We start from the raw sequence: 22850 nt of genomic DNA, 5'->3' as shown, positions 1-22850 counted from the left end.
GTTCAAGACATCCAATTTCTCCACCATCATTGTGAAACAATGGCATCACTTTATTTTGAAACAATGTCAGTGTGCATCTTCCATTCTTTTAGTTAGACATTCACATTCTTGGAATGTAACACCATAATATAAATATAAATCTATTTACAGCCGCTGTTCTTAAAATGTTCCCCGTAAGAAAAGCATCACAGTTCATTAAAGGAACTATACTGCATGGATGGATAGCTGAGCATTACCCAGATCTTCTTATGGAAATAAAACTTGAGGCTCCTTTGAAGAAAAAAAAAAAAGCTGCTGTTAGTCGAGAGTCGAGACCATGACACCAAAATGAGGGCTAACGCTGAAATGCTTGCGACGTAATAAAGCGTGCTAGTTCCACTAATTGGCTACAACAACAGGAATACCTGCACAACCAAATGCACCTCATGTTGTAGCTAACCATTGTTACTGAAGGTCTGTGTGAAGCAAGAAACAAAAACAGAGCCTGAATGGCAACATGTGAATATACTCAACCATATTTCAATCCTTCTTGCCACTTGAACTCAAACTGAAAGATCAGCTCTAACACTCGAGTGAATGGCACCGCGGAATAAAACAGACGAGGAATCCAGTTATGCTAACGGAATACTTCTACTGAAGTCCCAAATGTTCTGGAACAGCCACTCTGACCATACAGAGACATTTAAAGACAATAACAGCTGTTGACAGTGCTTTCCTGACGTTTGTTAACATGGGATGAAAGTTACTCAAGGATTGAGCTCGTGGCACAGTGTGAATCAAATAAATCACAAGAACGACATTCACTTGCGCGTCATGTCGGCCTTGTTGGCTTTCATTCACACACACATGCGCACACAGCGCTTAAGAATTTAACAAACGCTCACATACAGAAACAGGACACACACTCGTTTCTCAGATTCAATCACACATGCACAAAAGTGGCTCGGAGAGGCTGGGGGCAATTAGGCTGTACTGGCTGATGAAGTGCACCACCAATCAGAGAGACGTGTCAGTCCACGATGGGTGGAGGCCCATGATCATTTGTCAGCAACAGCCGCCGCCATGGGCACACGTATGGTGCCACGAGCCGTCGCCGCCAGCTCCTCGATTTCCGTGTTTAACCGCCGGATGACCCACTCCATAGCCTCGCGGCCCTGAGACCGTCAAACAGAGCAAAGGGTTAGGAAAATCAGACGAGGTGAGAGAGAGAGGGAGCGTTACGGGTCATCCTCACTTTGCCGGCGTTGACAGTCATGGTTTTGGCCATGAGGCCCTCGAGGTAGCTGCTCAAACTGACACCTTTCACGCTGATCAGAGCCTCCTGGGTCAGCACCGTCCTGTTCAACAAGGGAGACAATACATTCAATGCAAATTAAACAGCCTTTCATTATTGAGGAACATTAATTAGAGTGGAACCGCAGACAATTTCTCAAGTGTTCAAACCACCATCTCACAAGCACTTGACGTTAAGAGTCTTATGACCCAATATACAGTGTGCCCAGAATTATTGGCACCCCTGCTTAAGAGGTGTTAAAAGCCTTCAAATGAATTCCGTTTTTTATCGCACAAAACATATTCTCATTCTGAAAATTGTAGACATGCTTCACCAGACAGAGAATCAAGCTCCTCCCATGGCTATCTCAGTCCCCAGACCTCAACCCCATTGAAAACCTGTGGAGTGAGCTAAAGAGGAGGTTGCAGAGGAGAGGATCCAGGTGGCTGGATAGTTTAGAGAGAGAGAGTGCAAAGAGGAATGGTCGAGAATCCCTCTTTAGATAAGGTGTCGTTTTGTTGGCAAAAGGGGATTGTGCAAAGTATTAACATTAACAGTACTTTCTATACATGAATTGGTGTAAAAGAAATGAATGTGGTATTTTTTTCCCCACTGAATACATTTTTTAATTTTTAATTTTGGTCCGATATTATTGAGGAAAAATTCTTTATTAGAATCTAAACAACACATCTCATCCAGGGTGCCAATAATTGTGGAGGGAGGTGTATGTGCCTCCTAGCTGTAAATTTATTTGCAAAAGTCGCCTGGCCTCTCCCGTTCTGTCCGACTCTACTTGGGGAAAGAAAGCCATGAAAGAGCGGATAGGAATGTGACAACAGACCAATGGATTTGCTGAGCCAGAAGAGTTTGATCGCTTTTATGTTAAATTATGAACAGTCAAATTGGTCATTTAGTAATGATTATATATTTGACGTTTTCTGACCAAAGGGGCATTTTTCCGACAGGAAACACTTTTTTTCTCATTATCTGTAAAGAAAAACATGTATTTCTATTACTGCTGTGGAAGTGGACATAAGGTTCAAAAAGCAGATTCCAGTAGACAAAAAAAAACCTCAATTTGTTTTGAATAATGTCGCTGTCATTTGCTTTTTCTTTAGAGTGAAGGGTGAAAATCGATTAGAATTGGAAATCTGATTCTTAATGGGGGGGAAAAATCCTATAGATATTCTTTCAAGACCATAGAGTCTAGCCCTCCAACCTACAAAACCGAGTTTGAGCTTGTGATCCTTGTCGAGAAGTACGAGCATGTCAACATTAGGGGACCTCACTCCATTTGTCTGCTGGTTGCTGCCTGTCAACGTAATCATATAATAATCCGTATTTGCAGCTTCATGGCATGACTACTGTACACTTCACGATCATTTTTTGCTTCAGCATCAATTCTTTTTGGAAACTATATGATAACCCAAGGATCAATGGTCATCATCATATTCAAGGGGATTATGATATGCATTTGCATACAATTGAGCCATCATTCATATTGTTAGGAACAAAAAAATGAGTCACACAACATGCATTGTCAAGTATTCACAGTCGAGACAGAAGAATAAAATGTACTTGTCAGGATCCTGCGGATGAGGCTTATACGTCAACTTCTCGTCTACAGACACCAGGTTAGTGAAGGAGATCTGAAAACACCAAAAAAGGGTTGAAGTTAGGCCTTCCTTGAAGTCAACACAAACTTCAAACGGATGCCTTTCCCTCACTGGGGTTGAAAAAATAAAAAAATAAATTTAAAAAAGGAAAAAAAATCTGGTTGTAATTTATTCATTATTTTTCCATCTACAGGGCAGAGGCCGTTATTTGTACACTTTTTAAGAATAATTATAAATAGGATTTTCACCATTAAATACGTAACACATAACGCTGTCTTTAGATTGCGCACGACCATCATTAATACTACGTAGTAATTAAAATGTTTTTTTACAACAGCTGCTATGGCAACATACATTCATCTGATGTAAAACTCCACACTTTCATACATCTGGCAGACTGTTTATCCATCCATTATCTGTACCGCTTCTCCTCGCAAGGGTCGCGGGGCGTGCTGGAGCCTATCCCAGCTGTCTTTGGGCAGTAGGCGGGGGACACCCTGAACTGGTTGCCAGCCAATCGCAGGGCACACAGAGACAAACATCCGCACTCACAATCACACCTAGGGGAAATTTAGAGTATCCAATCAACTTACCATGCATGTTTTTGGAATGTGGGAGGAAACCGGAGTGCCCGGAGACAGACTGTTTATGTGTTTACATTTTGTTTGTAATGGTGAACCGTAGTACAACACAGTATCTGTATCAAGCCAAAATCATCAGTGGCTTGTGGAGCACTGATATGATATGTTTAAAAAATGTTGCTTCACCAAGACAACAATGTGTTCGTTCAGTCAAAGCATTTTTAATGTCAAACTAGAGGTGCATCTCAATAAATTTGAATTTCATGGAAAATATTGAATTAATTCCATTCAACTCCTATTTTACAGGTTCACTACACAAATCCATATTCAAAATCTCAAGAAATTTGAATATTACATAAGATACAATCAAGATGATTTCTAATATAGAAGTTAAGCAAGAACAAATCTTGTGAATAGTATTTGCCTCTGTTTAATGAATCTATACAAGTGTCCCTTTTGAATAGAACTACTGAAATAAATGCATTTTTTGACGATATTCAAATGTATTAAGATGCATAAGTATGTAAGTGGCTACTCACATTTGTAGATTTAAGTTCGAAAATCTTCTGTTTGGGGTCCACTACTGAATGTTCTTGGACATAAGTGCACGTTCTTGTTAAGCCAATGATCTGCAGGAAAAAGACACATCTTTTCAGAAAATGCTCATGTTATTAAACAAAAACTTTTTTTTTTTTTTAAGGCAATGACAATTTGCACTTACGGTTTTGGCGATGGCAGGAAGACCCCACTCTGTGCTGAGCAGTCTTTTACTGTGTAACCGCCCCTCCATGTCCACATGTCTGTCCAGCACATCCACACCAAACACACTAGGGTTCATGGGGTTGGGGTACTTCTGCATTGCTGCCTTGGTCACCGTCTCCCATGGGTGGCTGGTAAAACATGTGGGACAGTATGCATACTTTGAAATGGAAAACTGACTTTTTGTTTGGTGCCTCATCCATGCACCACATACACAGGTTGAGTTGTTGTATCCTTATGTAGAATGCTTGCATTGTTTTTAAGCATATGTGTCTTGCCATTGGCCAAGAAGTATTTGGAGTGGCCAAGCAGGATTTGGAGTGGGATGAAGATAAATTTGGCCCTAAAATGAGCCATTTCAAATGATTAGTGGACTATGAAGGAATAATGTAATGTTAAATGTCCCTTTTTGTTACTGTACAAGTCAAAGCTCTGCTGCTGCAGCCTACACAGAAGACAGAAATAGCCGCTACAGTTAATATTTCATACGTTCAACAATATTTTTATGCTTTGAAAACTAAGCAATGAACTAAAAACAAAAGTAAACCGATGTCCGCAAACCTTTGAGCTGAGTATTTATTTAAAAAGGGAACATTTTTCTGTTTTTGCTATCATTTGGTTTTATTTGACCATCAAGTGGCATCTCAACATCTCATGTTTTTAAAACTATTCTTGGCATTCTTGGGAAATAGGAAATCCTAACGTTTTTGTATTGGTTGTTAAAGGCTTGAGTCTAGCTAAAGAGTACCCCAGACCTTTAAATTATCTGTCAGTTGTTCACATGGGAAACGCCTCCTGCCGTTACGTCTCGCCAGGCAGACTGTTATGTAATAGTGGTTATGTCAGATTCAGCTTGATCACTTAGATACCAATAATGGTCATTAAATGAATTACACTTAAAGACTACCTTTTCCCCACCAATATCTGATAATAATACTAATAATAACATTTGTAAAAATCGTACATCTTGATAACTAAAAGTTTTGTGCTTGCAGCGCAAAGCTAACAATGAGTTGACGCCACTTAGCGGTTCGCTTCGGAGGCTTCCCTGCTCGAACCTTTGTATTGTAAACCACAAAACGGCTTCTTGTGACGCCGATCAGAGCTACGGCGTCTGTGGTAACAACGCCAATGACCACATTTGACACTTTTAGCATTTTCTTAACTCCAGTTGCCTAACTTAGCTAAAGTGGCTAGCCTTCCAACTATGAGGAAGCGCCAAAATAAACGGTTTTCGAGGAAGTGTAAATGTGTAACTGACTAAGCGGCAAATGTGACGAGACGCGGAGAAATAAAAGCACTCACTTGAAAATGTGTTCTGACGCCCAGATCTTCATTTTTGTCGGCAGGTTTGTCCGTCAGATCACGGGAGCCCGGGCCGCATAAGTTGACTACTTGACCGCAGCGAGCAAGGAGAAAGGACAAAGGACGGAAGGTTGGAAGGGACAAACCTCTCAGACCGCCTTGACTCACACACTCCCTCTTGAGGTGGATACTGGAATAACTTTAGTTGCATTTACAGTACAGTGGAAAGGAAAGTAACAATACTTCTAAGGACCTATTTTATTAACCCTTTGGGTTCTATGCTATCCTAACTTTTTGTACCATTTTATATGTGGTAATGCAAATGAAATGAAACTTACCAACAGTGTGGATTTTGTCTAATCATATCATTTCCAAATTCAGATAATTAAATATATGAATAATATACTTTTTACATCAATTAACGTTTGGCTCTGTCGTTGCCCCTTTTTACCTCCAGACCAAATACGAGTACTAACATAATAAATACTCGCCAATACAAAGTACAAATAATGTCAATATGGCTTGCAATATTCATGGAAATACTACTTTTTACATGTCCCGTATTTATGTGCAATTTCTCATGGGAATTCCTCAAATGTTAACATGCTAACAGGACGTACGCTATGTAGCAAAACAGTAATCATGTTAATGGAAAGCAAATTTCATGAATTATTTGAACAATTTGAAGTTGGGCTGGTTTAAAATTGTTGAGTAATGTGGAAAATGGAGGTAAATATGGAGAATGTCTCTTAATTTTGGAATTTTATTGTGAGAATTTGGAATTCTGAAAACAAGTAATATTGGTGTCATGGAAAAAAACAGTTCCGTAGATGTGATTTCGGGAATTTTGTTTTGGACAATGTGGAAAACTGTATTTAGAGTTGCAGTTGTTGTTCTTCAGCATTTACATATTAAGAGTGAGAATTTCAATGTGATAGTAATCTTTTAGGCACACACAATATATTACATGATCCATCCAATATCCTCACATGGGTCGCGGGCGTGCTGGAGACTATCCCACCTGTCTTCGGGAAGTAGGCGGGATACACCCTGAGCACAAAGACAAACAAACATTCGCATTCACAATCACACCTAGGCGGAGTACTCAGAGAAAACCCACGCAGGCACAGGGAAAACATGCAAACTCCACATAGGAAAGCCGGGGCCGGATTCGAACCACCTGTTCAACGTGAGGCGGACGTGCTAACCAGTCGATCACCGTGCAATATATTACATATATTTTATTTATACACAAAAAATTGTGGTCATATATGACCATAATACATATGACTCATGTATTTTTACAATGCAATTTAAATGAAAAATATATAAATATATTTCACCCAATTGCCATTGCGCGAGGCTGTCCCACTCGCAGCGTCAAGAGGGCGGAATGGGCGGGGCGGGAAGCTGTCAATCTATTTACCCGGTTTTGTGACGTCATCACGCACGCGTCCGACTTGTCCTTGTCGTTGAAGCTGCACAGAAATCGCAAAGATGGTCGCATACTGGAGACAAGCGGGACTCAGGTAAAAAGAAAACAACCCAAAAATAGGCATTGATGATTCGGATGTTTGGATAGCTGTAGCGTAATGTGTTTGTAAGTCTTCAGTCTTTAAGGTTTTGACTTCGCTTTGCTGGTTAGTCGCCATGCTAATGCTACTTGCGTCAGCGTGTCAACACATTTCACGTTTTGACTTTCTGTTTCTTCCGTCGGCTACTTAAACCATGCTGTGTTCAGGAGTTAGACATACAACCACGTATTGACATGGACGTTGTATTTATCATAGCTTGCCCTTTAGCGTGCCGCTGACCGACTGTGTGTGTGTGTTTGTCCTCTGTGCAGCTACATCCGCTTCTCTGCAATCTGCGCTAACGCGGTGCGGGCCGCGCTCAAGCCGCAGGTGAAAAGCGAAGCGATGAAGGCGGCCGAAGCCAGCGTCAAAGTAGTCAAGCCCAAAACTGCATGTAAGTTAACTTTTGAATAGTGACTAACAAGCTAACGTATCTTTACTGAGGCTTGTTAATAAACTGCTGGGTCACGCAAACATGACTAATTAAATATTACAATTGTCCTCTGGCTCGTGTTTTAATGTTGTATTATTTCAGACCTAACCATTTAAATGTCTCTCAGCTGCAAAGGTGAATAACAGAGCATGGACACCCCCCTAAAAATCAGTCAATAGGTGAATTTGTGAGTAGTGGATAGAAAGGGAAACAATGTAGTGACTGGCAGAAAAAAATAAAACGCTCATCCACTACCACCACACATCGTTTTAGTATGCTCTATATACGTTTGTGACTTTTGTTTGGTGTGATGTGAGATTTTACTCATGTAAAATATGTATCGTGGCTCAATAAATCCTGACAAACCCTAAAAGAGGCTAACTTTCATGTTAGAAACCTCTCTCGAGGGGTCAATTAAGCAATTGGTTTATATGAGGACTGTGGATATCTTTATTTACATCATGTTGATAATGAAAATTAAGTGCTGTCCTTTGTAAGATGTTTTTTTGTTTTTAAACAGATCTGGTTCTAACTTTTGCATGTCTTCCTAATGTAGTGACTTGTAAATTGCATTGTGTTGGATACATATTCAGGCATCTTAACCTAATTTTTCAGGTTTGACAATATTTTAAAATAAATCTGTGTTGACCAAATTATTTGATTTTGCAAGTATACGTAGTGAGGTCTTGTTTTTTTCCCCCATTAAATACAAAGTGCACCTAGTCATGGTAGCCTCAACCTGGAGTCACAATTGTAGATTTATATTTCATATTCTGGAAAGAGCTTGCACTGTTCTCAGCATTAATTTCATTTCTATTTCTGCCTCTGCAGGATGTGTTCCTGTGATGTAGACCACAAAAGATGGAGGATTATGTGATGTCCTGAAGAGACTTGATAACAACAGAATGGCAATTCCCTCCCTGTTATTTGTAATTAAAGTTATATTAAAGAAGATTCATGCGAAGGTGGATTATTTTCTTTCATTTTGGTTGAAATGTATTTACAACTGATAAAAACTTGGACCAAAGTGTTAGCTAGGTACAATTTTAAACTTTGTAAAAATGTATTTAACTGTGTAAAACCTGCAGTTCAAAGGTCTATACAAAGGAAATCCAAAAACAGGAGTCATGGTCTTCCAAACAGCTTTTTAGTTTTTTTTTTAAAAAAGGAACACAGCAATTCCTAGTGGAATTGAGGTTGGACATTTGACTACATTTCCTTAAAGTGGAAATCAACCCAAACAATTTTTTTTTTCAAGAATACGTTCTATGCTGGCCCACTAGTTAATAATGCTTTTGTGGAATATGAGTTAAGCAGCAAAATGCACCCCTTTTTAGCCATTTCAGGGGGCGGCCATTTTGTCACTTGCTGTCGAATGAAAATGACTTTACAGTTGCTCAGGGCTCAGGTAACGACCAGTCATGGCTCAGCTTCAGCAAATAGGTGAGCCGTGATTGGTCGTTACCCGAGCCCTGAGCAACTGTGATGCCATTTTCAATCGACAGAAGTAACAACATGGCCGCCCCCAGAGATGGCTAAAAACGGCTGGATTAACTCTTATTCCACAAACTGAATATTTTTCAGAATGCCTTGTTTCAACTAGTGGGCCGTCATAAAACATATTCTTAAAAAATGTGTGGGTTGACTTTTTCTTTAACAGAGCATGGAGAAAATTAACATTCAGTTTTGTGTGCATATTTTAAATGGAGGAAAATACAAATACACTGCATTTTACCTCAGTTGCTTCAAGGCGCAATCAATTCCACACAATCTGCAGAATCAAATCACTTAATCGTGTAATTGATTATTAGCTTAAATTCCTATGAGAAATGCATGCAATCAAGTGGGCATCCCGTAGACCATCCGGTTATTCGTATTCTGGGTTAATGTACCTGAAGTGCTATGTGTCACGACTCCAAACATGATCTGCAACACTGTTATACTGTATCAGGTAAACATCTTGCTTTGTCAAAGTCCCACATTAACCATAGTTGACACACGCATAGACATCTGTTATTTTCCTCTTGTGTGGTTTAAGAAGCAGCCTTTAGTGGCAGAACAGCTTCAGTCAGTTTTCCGCAGCAGGTATTCAACTGCACCCGCTGAAGAGCAGAAAGTTCCCAGTCTAGCTGTCCTTCTTCCTGGTCATCTTGATCATGGTTTCAGGGGATCTGTAGAGGAAGATAAGCTTCTCGAAGAGCGTCTCCTCCAGCTCCATCTCTCCAGTCTCGCGCACCACAAAGATGTCCGTGCACAGCTTGAGGACGCGGTCCACGCATGGCAGCTCCTCGAACATGATGGAACGCGAGATGCCGTTGAAGAACTCCCTCACGAACTTGCCGATCACCAACACCACAGACATGTAGAGGCCCACAATGCTATGGTGCGAAAGGTAAAGCAAGCGTTGCAATGTATTTACGTGTGCATATTCGACTGACTTGACGTGTTACTAGAATTTTGCACCCAGGTTGAAACGCTGGGGCCTTTCCATAGAGGTTACCTACCCATGTCCAGCCAAAAAGCCCAGACTGGATGGGCTGACTTTGTCACTGAAAACCACTATTTCAATGCTGTCACACTTGTGGTCAGACGAGACAAGTGTCGGAGTGCACTCCTCTATCATCCACCATTGGTCCGCCTCCCGCTGTGAAGTGCTGTTGACCTTTCGGAGTTTGATTGACAGGGGTCTGAAGAAAGCCAGGAGTTCTGGACGATCAGTATAGCCTACGGGGGAACAGGGGAAATGTGTTTGCTGTTGCCAAACAGTTTGAGAAGTATTCACATAGCAATATGTTTATTGTTGTGGTTGTTAAGTTCTTACTTAGTGAGTGGTTGTGTCACCCTTATAAAAGCTTCTTTTATATCGAACATTATTGTGCTGTATGCTTTAACTGGAAAAAAACGAGAACCATAAGTGAAGTGATGAAAATCGATTGTTTTTTTAGCCTACACACATAACGGTCAAGCCCCCCTGTAGCCCCAGGAGAGAAAAAAATCCTGGCCTTGTGCCTAATTTATTTGAATTAACTTGTTAATTGTTCCACTTCTATGCTGTTAGCTCAGTACTATGTCTTCAATATTGCACATGCTCAGAAACAATTCGGTTATCTCAAATTGTTTTATGATGAATGACAGCTTAAATAATTTTAGAAATTTACAGTACATGTGCATAGGAACAACTGATTGACCCCAAAACAAAAGCGTGTTAAGACTGAGACATCAACTAACCTACGTTCATCCTGGTCGCCATTTTGGACTCTGGTCCTTTGGGACCCCTGAGGAACTTTGGCAGCAAATCGTTAATGATCCTAGAAGGACAGAGAAGCAACTCGAGCAGTTATAATACATTTCATTTAGATGGGAGAAAATATCCACTTGAGGGTGCATGTGACTCTCCAGCTTGTAAACCAAAACACTTGCGTTGCATTGAATGTGACTCACAAATGTCTGCTGCTGTTGCCTTTGAGCATGTGGACGATTCCTTCCTTCAAGGCCTTGTCCTCAAACTTCACCGTGTGTTCCCCCACTGTCCTGGCATTCATCGATATGGAGGCATTTCTAAAACAGTAGGAGGATATAGTATGTAAGATGCCCGATATAGCCAAATAAATCACAGCAGAATCTTAGTTGAATTTCCCCTTGTGGGATTGTAATTCGTATAGAAGAGGCATGAAAATCAGTCAACTTTAGACGAAATTCGCCATTGTGAAACCAAAATAGGCAACCTATGTGAATCATGGAATGATGAGAAAATAATTTTTCACGGTGATTAGCAGTGAATTGCAAACATGTGCGCACACCTGGCAGGAGCCTTGAATTTTTCTCCAGGAAGTTGTCGGAGTACTGTAAACTGATTGGTTTGTGTCATGAACAAGCAGTTGGCTCGACAAGATCAACTATTTGGAAACTGAAAAGAAGACGCCTTGCCAATTTAGAAATTGGAAGCAAATGCTAATTGCCTGACTGAATTTGCCGTGATGATTTCAATAAACTCAATATTTTCTCGGATGTTTAATTTACACTGGAGCGCTGTTGACATGTTGTCTAAAACGGCGACCGATCGCCACCAAAATGCAAATGCACATTACTACTCTTGTCCACTTCAACCTGTGAAAGTATAAAAGTGTTCTGCGCAATAGTTTGGATTTATTGACAAAACGTGATGTCATCAAGATCACCTCCACAAAATCAAAAATTCCGTGGCAATCGCTTCTCCACTTACACAGGCTGAAGCGGACAAGAGCATGATTGCGCACACGAACCCCGACTGGTTATATTACGGACATTTAGCGATGCTAAACTCGTGTCAACTCTCAGGAGGCAGCCGGCGACTGGCAGCGGGCAAGCATGGATCCTTATCTTTTGCGACACACTAATGTGCCACGGTGCAGTGGTTGTGATTCACATACACAAATTCAAGCAGTCAGCCTGACCTGAGCAATGTCCAGCGTAGCGTCATGTATAAATGAGGGGAGTTGCTGAGTTCATCAATCATGGCCTCTCGGCTGGCCGGACTGATGCTCCAAAGCAGGCTGGCATCACTCTTGATCTTTGCAACAATAATGTCTTCAGCCTCATAGTTCATTATGAACTGCATAGCAGACTTGAGGAGAGAATAAATAAAACCACTCAGATTTTTTAAAAATTGTGATAAGTGTGATGCACTGCAGTTTTACACTAATGCAATCAACAACCACAATAATGAGCACTGTTAAATGCATATTTAAATGGACAGTGTCAGCTAAAACTGGGCATTGTTATCTTTGTACAGTAAAAGTATGTATTTATTGATAAATCACATCTGATTTTATTGTTACAAATGTGAAAAGTGGGTGTAAATATAGATTCCCATCCATCAATTTAATTCCTTACCACTCAGTCTGTTCAATTCATATTATTTGAAGCAGATTTTGTTGCTGTATGCAAAAGAGCATAATGTTTTTTTTTTTTTTCAAACGTTACATGGACGTCAGGTGGATCGGATTCACATTTTTTTTTTTTGGTCACTTCATACAGCAACCAAGTGTATAGTAATTTTCCGGGTACCTTTGTGGTTGATGCCCCATGCCGCTAATAAAAATGTATCTTATCTCACAGGTTACTGAATATAAATTACTGCGAATCACAAGATGACTTGTTTAATTAGACATTTGCTTTGTGGAAGAAGAGAAGATCATCTTACTGGGTAGGTTGCATAGATTTTGGTGAGTCGGTTGAAAGCTGCTTCTGAGTATGAAACCAAGTTCTGCTCTTGGGCGCTCATGGTGAACAGAGGCTACAAACACACAAAAACAGGAAGCGACCCATGAAAACACACTTGTGACGTTCTGTACTCCACCAATCCAATTATGCTTGTCATTTCACAGCAGCTGTGACTATAGTACTGTTAAACAACATACTCCAGAAAAAAAAAGCATTTCCTCAAGAATGGCCTTTTTCTGTAATTAAAGCGCCATCCGTTTGTATAAACGCGTGTCGCACCTCAAACAAACATCTCATTTTACCCTTCAGGAATAAAAAGACATAGTGACTATTATTTACCTTTACTATAATAACATACAATCATGTGTTAGGGTTTACCAAAATGCACACCATGCAGCATCTGTAAATCTGAAGTTTAAAGAGAACTCATTGATTATACAGTACTTAGGGAATATGAATTAAGTAGATGAATGTTTGTTGATGCTCAGTGCTCTCTCCCCGGCCACTAGAGGAAATACGACCAACTGAAAGCCAAACAGCCATGAAGTTAATTCCTCCTGACCTCGTATCCAGCAATGCTGAGCTGTATGGAGACATCAACAGGCTGATTTGTAACACCGGCTGCTGATTGGATGAGAGACATGAAGAGCAGCGGGAACCAGATGATGCTGATGAGGGCAAAGATGAGGAGTCCACCCATGCCATATTTCACCACCTTCTTCTTCTTCTGTCCTGGCGGGTGGGGGAATTTCTGAAACAATGATCAATCAATTAATTAGCAAATAAAATACTAACGCACAGCTTTGTTGAGGAGTTTGGAATGGGGAAACATTTAGATTTTTTACTGTAGACTATTAATGATTTGGATTTAATGGTGTCCTGTGGTCCCAAGTACTGTCAATGCCAGACTGACAAAAGAAAAAAAATCCTGGGTCTGGACTTTTTTTCACATGTAAAATAAGTGATTTTTTTTCTTGATTTGGATGTTATTTTTCCATCCAAGACCCTGTAGAATTGATTCTGAGATTTGTTTCTAAATACATTATGCAAGTTTGAAGATAATTGCTGAAAACATGCAAAGATGCTCTTAAGAGCAGATACAACGGCTTGATTTTAAAGCCTCATTTTATAAACTTGGCCTTTTTGTAAAAATATCATTCAAATTTGGCAGGTTGCCGACAACACTCTTGTCTGTGGTGTGCCAAATTTACAAGACATTTCTTTTCCTTTTACGGGGACTTGAAGTTATTTTTCACTTCATGATAGCTTTAATAAACAAAAGCAAAGTACTGCAAATTCTTTCAAGTTACTTTTTCAGATTCCCTCCAGCATTTGAGGATGAATATATTGGCATAGATGTCTTCCACACAGATCCAGCTGGACAAGGACAGAGTGGTATCGGTCCAGACCCAGTCCATCACGGCCCTTAACTCCGTCAGGAAGGGGACCAAGCGAAACCTATAGGAGGCGAGAGGAAGAAAAAATACAATATAATATCATATTCGTGTATTTATTTGACGACTTAAAAGTTGTAGTTAAAGAAAGACACCACATGTGTAGTACCCTTGGAAGAGGAAGAGATTGAGGTAGTTGAAGTTCTTGGTGAGGAAGTTACCCAAGATGCGATTCGGGTAGCCACACTTGATCTGGTACGCAGATAGGCCAAAGTAAATACATTTTACAAAGTACCACAGCTGGGCCACAGGGTTACGGTTGAACCTCCTGTTTGCAGAGCACAAGACATTCGGGGTGATATCAGCGGTTGTTCATTTTTCCAAATGAATGAATGAACCCTTTACCTCTCAGTGACCCCGGGTAGGATAAAGAACATCCAGAAGTGTATGCCGAACACCAACACCACTTGGAAAACACACTTTCCCAGCAGAGACTTCTTCAGATAGAGGGCCCGATCCACTATCATTGTACCGAACTGGATGAGCAACATGACCAGGAAGGCTTCGGGGACCTGGTCCTCAGACAGGGACTCTGTGATGTCGGCCGCTGCAGAGTATTTCTACACATGCACACTTGCATCAGTGACACCCAATAATTGCATGCAGTTCTACACCACTGCAAACTACAACCACAATAATAAACAGACAAAACATAAACATACAGTATATTGAGTACGTAATGTCTACTCGGTGTAATCTTTGTAAAGGCCAAATGTTTAATACAATCAGTATTGACCAGTGTAACTAATAAAGAGGCATGTTCCAAGATGACATGCCAGCTCCGCCTACACTGAAAACTATGACCTGGAAGTGGAAGACCATCGTTCTCTTCCTAAAATAACATTGCCTTATTTTGCAATAATTAGACGGAATGTAAGGACGGAAGTGCTTTAAAAGGACAAGGACGGATGGGGTCAGAGGAGGATCATTTTTCTGAATAAGGACGGAAGGGTACCCAGGTCGCGGACGGAAGACGGACCGGCATAAAAGGGTAAAGTGCCCATCTATGGGCAGTTAGTTACTTACACCAAAGGCCCAGTATCCATATATGGTCACAATGAAGTTGACAACATCGATGAGAAACATGAGGGCGTAGACGTCACACACAGGACTGTAGTCTGGGTGGATGATGTCATAGAAAAACTGCCTGATGGGTAAGTAGATGTGAAGGGCTCTGAAACAAATAAAAAGAAATAAAATATAGAATCAGTCATTGATCCATCAATCCATATGTCTTGTCTCTCTACTGAGTGTCACAGGTGTGCTTTTGAGGAAAAGGTTAATTTGTGGAGAGGCATTTATTTTTTGTGGAGGTCACTATATGAGGAAATACTGTATCTAATTGCAAGTAAAATCAAGCCAAGTTTCATAGTGTTTGATTTTCATTAATCTGGGGAGAGAAAATAATTACAAATGTATTTCAAGTTATTGTAGCCCCTGAGACACACAACATTTTTTAAATCTGTTTCATCAGCAAATGAGATTTTTTTAAGTGATACCTATTTTTGTTTAAGAACATGATTTACATTTTGTGTGTTTAAACGTGCCAAAATGTCTTTTTAACACTTGATAAAGCAGGGCAAACTTCTGTGCTCAAGGGCCACATTTGAATTTTAAAATGGACCAATGGGCCAGGTTATTTTAAATGAGATAACCTAAAATAAAAGGTTAAAATGATTATGTACTATGTGAAATACTATTTTGATGACAAAATAACAATTCTCATTTTAAATATTATTTAGAAGTAAAGTAAATTATGATTATTTATCAAAGAGTTGAATAAAATGAAATGTAAAAATGTAAATGTGCTTGCAAAATTTTCACAATTTTTCATTCAGTTATTTACATTTAAATGATCTTAAGAGTTTTGTAAGTAAAACCCAGGCGATTTTGAGTGTGACAAATTGGAAAGAGGGCCTTGCATTTCTAGTATGAGTATCAAGTCCTGGAAGAAAATAATTGAACTGGAAGAAAAGAATTGAACATTCAACTAACAAAAGCGAAAAGCATTATTTTTAAACTCACACTTCAATGACGGTAGTTTTAACCTGGAGCATCCTCTCTCTGATCAGCTGCCTGATCCTCTGTCTCCTGGTCAGAGGTGCTTTTTGCCGACGACGTCTCTTGTTGTTCTCCCTCTTGGGCTTGCCTGTTTGAGAAGAAAAATAAAGAAAGCATCATGGGAGAAAAATAAGAAGTCATTCAGTAGCAGAGCAAACCCACACAGAGTCCAAACAACCCCAATTTGCATCAACAACCTTTTAGAAGAACTCACCTTCAACATACAGTATAGTAAATTGAAATTCATGCATTAGTTAAAAAGTTTGGTTAACTAAAAAAAACTATATTGTGAACTGAAGTGAAACAAAAAAGTACATGATTTGCCTATTAATAGAGGGTCATTCCTATTTATACTTCCGTGACATTAAGAGCGTGAAAAAATGAGTTGTTTCTCTCATTCCACCGCAGGTGCAAATTACTATCAAAAGGCCAACAGTTTTACAGCAGTTCACCATCAAATTCTTCAGTGTTTCCTCTCTTCAGCTTCTGTAGGATGGAGGTGGTGGATGACTGGAGAGGGAGGAACTTGAGTCGGCGTGCTTGTTTCTCCTTTTCTCCTCCTGCAATTTTCTTCTTGTCCACCTTCTTCTTGAGCTTCTTGAAGAAATCTGGCATCTCCACTTCCTTGTTGTCCCACAGTCCATGGCACTGTGCAGTCATAGACACAAGTACAGTGTATTTTTTTTCTGAGCACTTGATTTTATAAGTAACTTAGTTACTTTACTGGTTAGTTGATTTTTAAAGTAACTAAGTTTGATCACAAGTTACTTTATTAGTTACTTTCAGCAGATGCAGAAAAACCTGCTTAACATAAAAGTGGTAACTGCTTTTGCGAATATTTTATTGGAAGTGCATTTTTAACAGTAATGTTTAAAGAAGAAGTCAACCCCCAAATGTTCTGATTCAAGCAGAAGTCAACCCAAATATATTTTTTAAGAATATGTTCTATGCAGGCCCACTAGTTGAAACACAGCATTCTGATTAATATTGTGTTTGTGGAATATGAGTTAAGCAGCAAAATCCACCCGTTTTTAGCCATCTCAGGGGCGGCCATTTTGTCACTCCTGTCGACTGAAAATGACATCACAAATGCTCAGAGCTCAGGTAACGACCAATCAGGGCTCACGGTGAGCTCTGATTAGTCGTTATCTGAGGATCTGTGATGTCATTTTTAGTCCACAGAAGTGACAAAAGGGTCACCAATCACGGTGAGCTCTGATTGGTCGTTATCTGAGCCCTGAGGATCTGTGATGTCATTTTTAGTCGACAGAAGTGACAAAATGGCCGTCCCTTGAGATGGCTAAAACGGGTGGATTTTGCTGCTTAACTCATAATTCTCAATAAGCATATTGCCTTGTTTCAACTAGTGGACATGGACAGAACATATTCTTGAAAAAAAAAAAGTTTGCGCTGACTTCCCTTTAAAGCTAGATAATACTTTGTGGACAGTACAAGGTGAACAACCAACCTTGATATTTTCATCCTTAGCTTTTACAAATTGAACTTATGGACTTGTATTTTCAGCTTGAAAACACGAACAAAAACAACTGGTTGTCACACACACCATAAACTACAGTGTGTGCAACAGTCTTGGGACGTATCGCTTAGTCAATTAATTCAACATATATTTTTATCAAGAATAATATCCATCCATTTTCAATAGAGTCTATCCCAGGCCAGTTGGCAGTGGGCAACAGTTAAAGTACACCATGGATTGGTTGACAGCCAATCGCAGTGCTCATATACTGTCAACAAACGAGCATTCACTGTCACATTCATGCTTTCATGTCCAAACCAAGGAAGCACAGAACAGTAATTGTGCTGCCCATCACAAATAATAATAATAATATGAAAATAAAAGTGTCACCCGTATGGTGGTCCTGCTTTTAAGTAGTTGCACATTACACAGCTCCAGGCAGAGACAGTTGAAAAAGCACATATTGTACACACAGAAGTATTATTTCTGTTAACCTTGAGAATGGAGCGATGAAAGAACAGAGCAAGCAGTTGAATGAGGTCAAAGAGGACGTAGCCATCCTTCTTCTCCACCCCGATGATGTTGGGCAGGGCAAAGGGACGCTCAGCATTGATGCCTCGGTAGGCAGAGGTGGTCCAGGGGAAGAAACCAAACTGGAAGAAGTACTTCACTACCACGTTAAGCTGAAAGAAACGTGGGAGGATACAAACTATTGGGGGAATCCATCAGACAAAATAAAGTCACTGATAGGTAACTTAAGTGGGATATTTTAAAGATTACAAATTGTAAGTATTAGATAACATCATAAACTCATTAGGATTGCGGACAAGCTGGAGCCTATGCCATCTGAATTCGGGCGAGAAGCGGAGTACATCCTGGATTATTCAGTCAATCACAGAGCACAGATTGACAAACAACCATGAACAATGTTGTATCACGAGCATTCACAACAAAATTTACGTTTCAAAGCCAGACCCCAAATTTAAGACTTTTGAATACCACTTGAAATAAAATTTCAGACCAACGGCCAGGGGCGGAGCAAGAACGAGGCTAATGGGTGGCCCTGACCCGACACATCGTATATTCAAATAAAATGACTAGCCTAAATAATATGAAGTTCAGATCTTCCTTAGACAACCGCAATTATGCCATTCTTAATCCATCCATTGTCTATACCGCTTATCCTCACAAGGGTAGCGGGGAGTGCAGGAGCCTATCCCAGCTGTCTCCGGGCAGCCCCGAATTGGTTGCCAGCCAATCGCAGGGCACACAGAGAAAAACAACCACTCGCACTCACAATCACACCTATGGGCAATTTAGAGTGTCCAATCGACCTACCAAGCATATTTTTGGAATGTGGGATGAACCGGAGTACCCGGAGAAAACCCACGCAGGCACGGGGAGAACATGCAAACTCCACACAGGGAGGCCGGAGCCGAGATCGAACCCACGACCTCTGAACTGTGAGGCGGACGTGCTAACCAGTCGACCGCCGTGCCCTGCCATTCTTAATATTCAATCAAATAAAAAACGCAACAAACTCAAATAAAAAAATAATTTACCAAAAATTGACTAAAGATATAAAAGTATATATTTTTTCATGAATCTCACTGGGTGGGCAGACTGTCAACCTGGGTGGACGTGGGTGTGCTACGCCACTGCCAACGGCACGTCGGCATCGCAATGTTCCCAATTTCCAATGTTGCTACAGTACATAAGTGACATGCATCTGCTCAGCCCCCCAACTACTGTAAAATCGCATCACTGTTTTATTGGTTATGCTATTGCTGGGCGCTCCGCCTACGTGACAGACCGGTCCGTCTATCCGTCACTGACAGACGTCCGTTTTGCTGACGAATGACGGGAACATTTTTAAAATAGACGGACTAAGCATAGACGGAAGATCCTTTATATAGTCCGCCATTCGTCAGTGGTCCGTCATTAGTCTATTTTTCATGGCAAGGCTTCGATGGTCGCGGTGAGCGCCGGAAGGATAATAGTGAGTTGCTGTTGCTTGGGGGACAGGTTTGAGTGAGGGACCAGGCTGTGCACAGGCTTCCAAAGCACTGTGAGTCACTATTTCTCTTTAAATAGTTGGCATGTGTGCGAGGGTTAATTGCCACGAGTGCTTTTGTTAATACAGTACCTCAGTGTAGATGATTGCAGTCATCCAAAAGCGTTTCGTTGGCCGGGGCACAGACAACATAGCCCACATGAAGATGAGGATGGGCAGGATGAGGGAGAGGAGCGACGCCGACACGATGTGGTTGAGGATGATGACAAAGTAGCACAACAACTCCGACTTAGACACCATGGTGTTGTAGAGGGCAAAGATCAGCTTCAGCGGACTCGGAAGTGTCAGGAAAAACTTGTCGGACTCTGAGATCTCATCATTATCAAATATTCTGTGGGATGGGTGGAAGGGAGGTGAAAACATGAGCAACTTTAAACAGCAGCATTTGCTTGTGATTGGCTATTCTTGTGTAGACTGACTTGTTGAGCAGCAGCTCGCTGGCAGTGAGATTCCTTTTTTCCTGACTTAATGGTCTTGGAGAAACAGAGCCATCCGTACTTATTTCTGTGATTTCCTCCCTGTAGCCAAGGGAAGTGCTTTCTGGGTACTCAGGGTAATCATTTTCCTCACTTTGCTGGGATTCATCATTTAGTTGTGCCCCCTCCACTGCCTCATCATGCTGTTGCTCCATTTCATCAGACTCCTCTTGTTCACACCACTTATCGTCTTCATCTTCCTCTACGTCCGATTCTTTTTCAGTGGGGTTTGCCTCATGGCTGCTGAGATAAAACAGCACACTTGTGATGACATTTCGGGATGGAGGTGGTATCTACTTTTTTGCAATTCACGTCATTTTTTTAATGGGCTAAAGGGTTGATGCAACTTCACCACGAGGTAGGGCAACTACACACTAATCATGCTTGCAAAGACTTTTTTCATCCAATGTCATCCAGTTGTGGAGTCTTGTAAACAAGTTAAATGGGACCTCCTTGGAAGACATTATAATAAAATACATAATAATAACAAAAGTGATAAGTGATAAATGTAGTCTTGCACCAGCAGTCTAAAAGGGGCAACAATAAACGTTCTATTAATTTAATTTAAGAAATCACATTAATTGTACCAATTTTACAAATTTTAGCTCCTCAACAGTAAATGCAATGTACACTTTTGTGTACATTTTTTTTATTTTACACCACACAGAGAAGCAGACCACACACATGCAGGCCTTCCCTCTTCACCTCGGTGAGAGTTCATCAGCTTCGTAAGAGGTCCAGTCAACATTGGCAGATTTCAGGAGTCTCTTTCTGAGATGGTTGGCAGCTGCCGTGACTGGAGGTTCATCTAGCTCCTCCTGGGTTGGCTGCCGAGAGCCCAGCATGGTTTCCTCTGTCGTGCAACTGACGGGCCACAATGGGACAGGGCAATTTAAGTAACACAACAGCATCATGCAACGAGAGTGGCCAAGGAGCAGAACAAATGATTTTGATTTGATTTTTAGTCTTTTAACGAACTAAACACCCTTTTTTGATAATGACAGCAGAGCATCTTCAAGGAAAGGTATACCGGTATATTTGAAGATAACAAAAGGTAGTCTTTAGTTTAAAAGGTTTTCAGTCAATAAAGTCATTTTCGTGTATTTAATGAACTTAACTTTTGTTAATGTTTTGAAGACAATTTTGTGTCATCAGCGAACCCTCTTTAAGATGTATTTGCAGACAATGACAGTTTAGAGCATGAGTAAAGCAAAATAAATTAATTACACAAATATACAATATTGAATAGCGATTGATATCCCCAGGCTGATTCTTCCCCCCATTTATCCCGGCAGAGTAACCTTGGCACTACTCCACTGCCGGCAATTATTTTGCTTATTTACCGACACCCCTATATACAGTACAATAGATGCACTGTACAGTATGCCATATTGACATCATATTTAATAGGGTACGCATTTGCTGTAGATGGCCAAGACTTCCTCTGCTGATCAAATTGCTATCAGAAGCACTGGCCTATATTTACTAGCTAAATTCTAATATTTGTTGCATGCAACTGTAGGAATTTATTCTCCTCAGTCTATTCTCTTCATTTTGTGGCATCGCTTTTGGCTGCAATTTTTTGTCCTATCAGATTTTAGGCTCTATGAGCTGCATTAATCTATCTTATCTGCCCTGAGCCTTCCGAATTTGGAGTGCCGCCCAATTTACTTAAACTATATTAGCAATGGGACTGTTTCTTTAAAGTGGAAATCAACCCAAACTTATTTTTTTCAAGAATAAATAGAAAGTTCCAAGCAGGCCCACTAGTTGGAACACGGCATTCTGATTAATATTGCATTTGTGGAATATGAGTTAAGCAGCAAAGCCCACCCCTTCCTAGCCATCTCAAGGGGCGGCCATTTTGTCACTTCTGTCGACTGAAAATGACATCACAACTGCTCAGGGCTCAGATAACGACCAATCACGGCTCAGCTTCAGAAAACAGGTGAGCCATGATGGGTCGTTACCTGAGCCCAGAGTAACTGTGATGTCATTTTCAGTCGACAGAAGTGACAAAATGGCTAAAAACGGGTGGATTAACTCTTATTCCACGAACGCAATATTTATCAGAATGCCTTGTTCCAACTAGTAGGCCTGCTTGGAACTTTCTATTTATTCTTGAAAAAAATAAGTTTGGGTTGATTTCCCCTTCAAAGAAACAGTCCCATTGCTAATATACTAGTGGGCTTGCATAGAACATATTCTTAAAAAAAATATGTTTGGGTAGACTACCCCTTTAACCAATCAGATTTTAAAGTCGCCTCTCAATGATGTCAGCATTTTTCCATCCACTGGCTGGAGTGCAACTAGCAAAACACGTCTCTAGCAATCTGCACACATTAATACTTTATAATCAGCATCTCTAGGGAGTACGATTTATTGCATTTTTAATAGTCTCAAAGAAACTAGCAAATTGTTTAAAAGTCTTAACTTAATAATTTGTACCTCCCTTCATTTTATTCCATCATTTAAGATATTTTCAGTCATTCTAATATGTTTGATAGTATTTTGTATTTTATTTTGTTTTGTGATTTATTCAGTGACTCTTTCGCATATCACTAG

At 40.4% G+C, this 22850-nt stretch overlaps 3 protein-coding genes across 9 annotated transcripts in view; 1 reads left to right on the top strand and 2 right to left on the bottom strand.

The window, feature by feature from the left end:
* Positions 1-10: 10 nt before the first annotated feature.
* Positions 11-5697, bottom strand: LOC147153295 (PRELI domain containing protein 3B-like). The gene is made up of 6 exons (XM_086027311.1): positions 5535-5697; positions 4192-4360; positions 4010-4099; positions 2852-2922; positions 1235-1337; positions 11-1154 (listed from the first exon to the last, which is right to left on the bottom strand). Exons 1-6 carry the CDS (start codon positions 5564-5566, stop codon positions 1038-1040), a joined length of 582 nt encoding a protein of 193 aa, XP_085883437.1. The 5' UTR covers positions 5567-5697; the 3' UTR covers positions 11-1037.
* A 1202-nt stretch (positions 5698-6899) lies between these two features.
* On the top strand, positions 6900-8505 carry atp5f1e (ATP synthase F1 subunit epsilon). Its single transcript, XM_086043984.1, has 3 exons — positions 6900-7063; positions 7381-7502; positions 8373-8505. Coding segments are annotated over exons 1-3 (156 nt in total). The 5' UTR covers positions 6900-7031; the 3' UTR covers positions 8375-8505.
* Positions 8506-9056: 551 nt separating this feature from the next.
* Positions 9057-22850, bottom strand: part of LOC147153293 (piezo-type mechanosensitive ion channel component 2) — a 45436-nt gene continuing 31642 nt past the window's right edge. For 5 of the 7 annotated variants that reach the window (XM_086027256.1, XM_086027251.1, XM_086027239.1 and 2 more), the window contains 17 exons: positions 20991-21149; positions 20229-20528; positions 19882-20140; positions 18230-18418; positions 16711-16906; positions 16223-16346; positions 15224-15371; positions 14543-14757; positions 14307-14465; positions 14054-14201; positions 13306-13494; positions 12724-12816; positions 11975-12144; positions 10983-11099; positions 10770-10849; positions 10046-10265; positions 9057-9919 (listed from right to left, as the gene is read on the bottom strand). In XM_086027256.1, coding sequence (XP_085883382.1) covers positions 9667-9919; positions 10046-10265; positions 10770-10849; positions 10983-11099; positions 11975-12144; positions 12724-12816; positions 13306-13494; positions 14054-14201; positions 14307-14465; positions 14543-14757; positions 15224-15371; positions 16223-16346; positions 16711-16906; positions 18230-18418; positions 19882-20140; positions 20229-20528; positions 20991-21149 — 3019 coding nt within the window. In that variant the 3' untranslated portion in view covers positions 9057-9666. The remainder of the gene's footprint in view (positions 9920-10045; positions 10266-10769; positions 10850-10982; positions 11100-11974; positions 12145-12723; positions 12817-13305; positions 13495-14053; positions 14202-14306; positions 14466-14542; positions 14758-15223; positions 15372-16222; positions 16347-16710; positions 16907-18229; positions 18419-19881; positions 20141-20228; positions 20529-20990; positions 21150-22850) is intronic. The other 2 variants (XM_086027245.1, XR_015086375.1) reach the window with 2 other exon arrangements.

The sequence above is a fragment of the Filicampus tigris genome, chromosome 1 (assembly GCF_054856515.1).
Source record: "Filicampus tigris isolate MCC_2025a chromosome 1, RoL_Ftig_1.0, whole genome shotgun sequence".
In the NCBI taxonomy this organism is placed as follows: Eukaryota; Metazoa; Chordata; class Actinopteri; order Syngnathiformes; family Syngnathidae; genus Filicampus; species Filicampus tigris.
Note: the sequence above shows the minus strand (reverse complement) of the source record. Positions and strands in the feature narration are given on the sequence as shown.